Here is a 3,934-nt window from a genome sequence, read left to right as displayed (position 1 = left end):
CTTCCGGATCATGTCGCAGAGGTGTGCCCTAACGTGGTATGCTTTAACTGTGACCAACTGGGTCACACCTTCAGCGACTGTAAAGAAGAAATCAAGTGCAGTATTTGCAAAGAGGACGGCCACTACGCCATTGATTGTAAATTATCTTGGTGGCGGCGCCCTGAAAAAGTTGACACTGGTGATAATGATGCTGCTCCTGCTCCCCTTCCAGAGTCTCGACCGTCACAGTCTCTCCCGCAGCCTCCTCCTGATTAGCCTTCTTCCGATGGCCCGCCTCCTTCAATCCCTTTATCGCAGTCTTTACCTGATGTTCCTCCTTCACAGCCTCCTTCGCAGTCTTCTCCTGATGTACCTCCTACACCTTCCTGCGTTTTCCTCTCATCGCAATCATCACTGTCGCCATCTTCTGGTCAACCTTCATCACTGTCCCAGAACACCCCCAAGCAGCCCCCCACACAACCCTCGCAGTCTTCCCAGTCTACACAGTGTCACAGTCATCACAAACTACGCAATCGTCTCAGTCCCTCCTTTCGACTGTTGAATCGTCGTCCCTGTCTATTCCTTTGTCCCAAGAGCCTTCTCTTCCGTCGAGCATCATCACTGGCTCTCCTACTTTGTCTGATCTACAGCTTGTCGCTGCAGTTGATTCGCAACGTTCTACTGCTTCTGATCAAGCTATTGCTGCGATGGAGATTCCTGAGGATCCTGGCCCTACAGTTCCGCTGCGCCTATCACAGATTGCTATCCGTCCTCCACCTCTTCGAGTTGCACCCAAACGTAAGTCTGCCAAGTTAGACTTCACGGATGGTCCACCTGCGCGTAAATCAACTTTGCCTATGCGGGTCAGTTCTCGTAAAAAGACTAAGAACCCTCACCCTTCATGACTTTCAAAATTCTCGCGGTTTCAGTAAGCGTTTGCAAGATTACCTCATCGATAGTCTTCGTGCCTCCTATGACGTTTTCTGCTTTCAGGCAACGCAAATTACTGATCCTGCGTTCTTTCGAGTTTTCTCTTGTGCCTGGCGTGGAACTTGCTTTTGGTCCCCTGCTGTAGGCAAACAAATTGGTGTCCTTACTTGCCTTTCTGAATCTTTTTCCGGCAACGTCAGTCGCTGGAAAAGAGACACGTCGGGGAGGGTTGTTAGTCTATTGTTAAAACTTGACGATCTAAGGATTAATTTAATGAACATTTATGCTCCCACCAACTTGGCCGAAAAGAAAGTGTTTTTCAGAAGTTTGCATGAGTACTTTTTATCTTCTGATGTCTTAATAATTGCTGGTGATTATAATTGTTACGATCACAACCTTGATAAGTTTGGTGGCAACTTTGTGCCTGCTAAGTGCCTTACTGATTTTCGTTCAGCCTTTTCTTTAATTGATGTCTGGCGCAAGCTACATCAGAGATTGTGCCAGTGCACATGGTTTAATTTGGATTTTTCAATTGGTTCGCGTTTAGATAAATTTTTTGCTTCTAAGAACTTCATGCCTTCTGTTGTTTCTTGTGAAATCAGCCCTTGTGTTTTTTCCGACCATTATTTTGTTTGTCTTTCCTTCCAGCCCACTGGGAATAACCTCCGTGGTCCTGGCATTTGGAAGTTTAATAATTCACTTTTGAATAATGATATGTTTTGCGACTATATTTCGAATTGTATCAATCATTTAGCCAATTGCTTGCAACACTTTCCTTCGGTTAAAGTTTGGTGGGACTTTTTTAAAAACTCTCTCCGCTCTGAGATCATTTTCTTTGCCCGGGAAAAGAGCAGGGATCTCTCGCACGAGCGTGTTCTTTTAGTTAACCGGATTATTCAGAATTATTCAAGGACATAAGTTAGATGACTGTCAAGATTTCTGCAAGAAGCCATTCAGCGAAAGGAGAAACAATTTCTTTCATGAACGTTTGTGTATGGGCTGTGCAATCAGTAAGACTCGCCAAGTGAAAGATTCCAAAGAAAGGTCCAAGTGTAAAACGTGCTCAGGGATGCACCCCACCTGCCTTCAAAAGGGACAATCACAAGTCGATGTCGTCGTTTCCAATTGTGTGAGGGCATGTATGCTTCCTGACCAAGGTGGTCGATTTGATCACACCTTGATTGTACCAGTATCGGTCAGGCCAGTGGGCCAGCCAGAGAAAGAAATCTTGCAATATGCAGTCCTTGACGACCATTCAAATGCCAGTTTTGTGTCAGACTTTGAGCAAACGGTTCAATCTGGAAGGTCCATCAACTGAACTCCTGTTGACGACAATGCAAGAGTAGAACACAAGAGTGCAAACCAGCAAGATCTCCGGATTGGAAGTCCTGGATTACCGCAGAGAATGTGTTGTGAAGATGCCAGTGGCCTTCAGCCGAGGAGATGTTTCAGCCAATCGGTCACAAATTCCAAAGCTTGAAGTTGCGAGAGAATGGGAACATCTTAACAGTGTTGCTGATAGATTAGCACCATACCATCCAGACGCAGAGATCTCTATCTTGAATGGTAACAATTGTCCAAACGCTATCCGTCCGAGAGAAATAGTATGCTCTGAGAACCCCTCTTGGTTGGTGTCTGATCGGATGAGTCTGCAAGTCAGGTAACAGAGAGGATAGAGACTACAGAGGAAGTGTCAGAGGAAGTGTCAGAAATTCCAAGCGGATTTGCATTCTCTACAAAGGCTAAAGAGATCATTGACCCAGAGAAAATTTCCGTGTGTTGGAAACTGACTTTACTGACACAAGTGACAAGAAGAAACCCTATTCCGTGGAAGATGAGAGATTTCTGAGGATCCTGGAGAATGGCGTGAAGACGCAATCTGATGGACGGTACGAAATGCCACTTCCCTTGAAGTCTGACAATGTGTGTCTTGCCAACAACCGTCAGCTTGCTGTAAAAAGATGGAACCAACTGAATGCAAAATTCAAAAAGAATCCGAAGTTCTTCACAGACTACCAGACCTTTATAAGGGACCTAACTTCTCAATGTGCAGAAAGAGTCCCTGCTGATCGTCTTGAAGTACAAGATAGCAAAGTTAACTATAATCCTCATACAGGAGTCTACCATCCCAAGAAAACAGGACAGATACGCGCAGTATTTGACTGTTCAGCGCAGTACATTGGTGGCAGCTTCAATGACTACCTGCTGCAAAGTCCTGATTTTATGAATGATCTTTTCGGGATCCTGTGTCGTTTTCGCCAAGAAAGTGTTGCCTTAAGGACGGACGTAAAGAGCATGTTTCATCAGTTTGTGATCTGGGAAAAACATAGAGACCTATTGCGTTTCTTTTGGTGGCTGAACGGAGACCTGTCAAAAGAATTAGCTGAATACCGTATGAAAGCTCATCTGTTCAGCGCCAGCAGCTCCCCAGCTTGTGCGCATGTTGGGATCAGACGAGCAGCAGATAATGATGAAGAAAAATTCGGTGTCGATGCACCTACATTCATACGCAAGAATTTCTATGTAGATGATGGGCTTAAATCTGTGCCAACCGTTACTGAAGCCATACATCTCTTCTGATTAAAGCTAGTCAAGGCATCTGTGAAGAAGCCTGTCTTCGATTGCACAAGGAAGTCTCAAACAAGAAGGAAGTTCTTGAAGCTATTCCAGCGGAAGATCATGCGAAGGGTATCAAGGAACTGAACTTAGTGGTAGATCCGCTACCTATCGAGAGAGCTTTATGCGTAATGTGGTGCGTCGAAAGCGACAGCTTCCGGTTCCGTATCAAGCTTCACGATCGACCTTCAAACCAATTGTCGGCCCTATTTATGATCCCAATGGATACTTAGCTCCCATAACGCTCAAAGGAAAGCAGATTCTCCAGAAAATGTGCCAGGATAAGCCCTGTACCTGACTATCTACGCCCAGAGTGGGAGAAATGGTGACAAGAAATCATTGAGTTGGAGAAGTTAGAAATACAACGTTGCTACAAGCGAGAGAACTTTGGCACAGTGAAAGCTGTAGA

The 3,934-nt window shown here is 45.2% G+C and overlaps 1 protein-coding gene across 1 annotated transcript; it reads left to right on the top strand.

The window, feature by feature from the left end:
- Nucleotides 1-2,327: 2,327 nt before the first annotated feature.
- Nucleotides 2,328-3,489, top strand: LOC138040060 (uncharacterized). The gene is made up of 2 exons (XM_068885852.1): nucleotides 2,328-2,569; nucleotides 2,673-3,489. The coding sequence occupies exons 1-2, from the start codon at nucleotides 2,328-2,330 to the stop codon at nucleotides 3,487-3,489; spliced, it is 1,059 nt and encodes a 352-aa protein (XP_068741953.1).
- Nucleotides 3,490-3,934: the final 445 nt, after the last annotated feature.

This window comes from Montipora capricornis, chromosome 3 (genome assembly GCF_036669925.1).
Source record: "Montipora capricornis isolate CH-2021 chromosome 3, ASM3666992v2, whole genome shotgun sequence".
Lineage (NCBI taxonomy): Eukaryota > Metazoa > Cnidaria > Anthozoa > Scleractinia > Acroporidae > Montipora > Montipora capricornis.
This window is presented reverse-complemented; position numbering and strand designations above follow the sequence as displayed.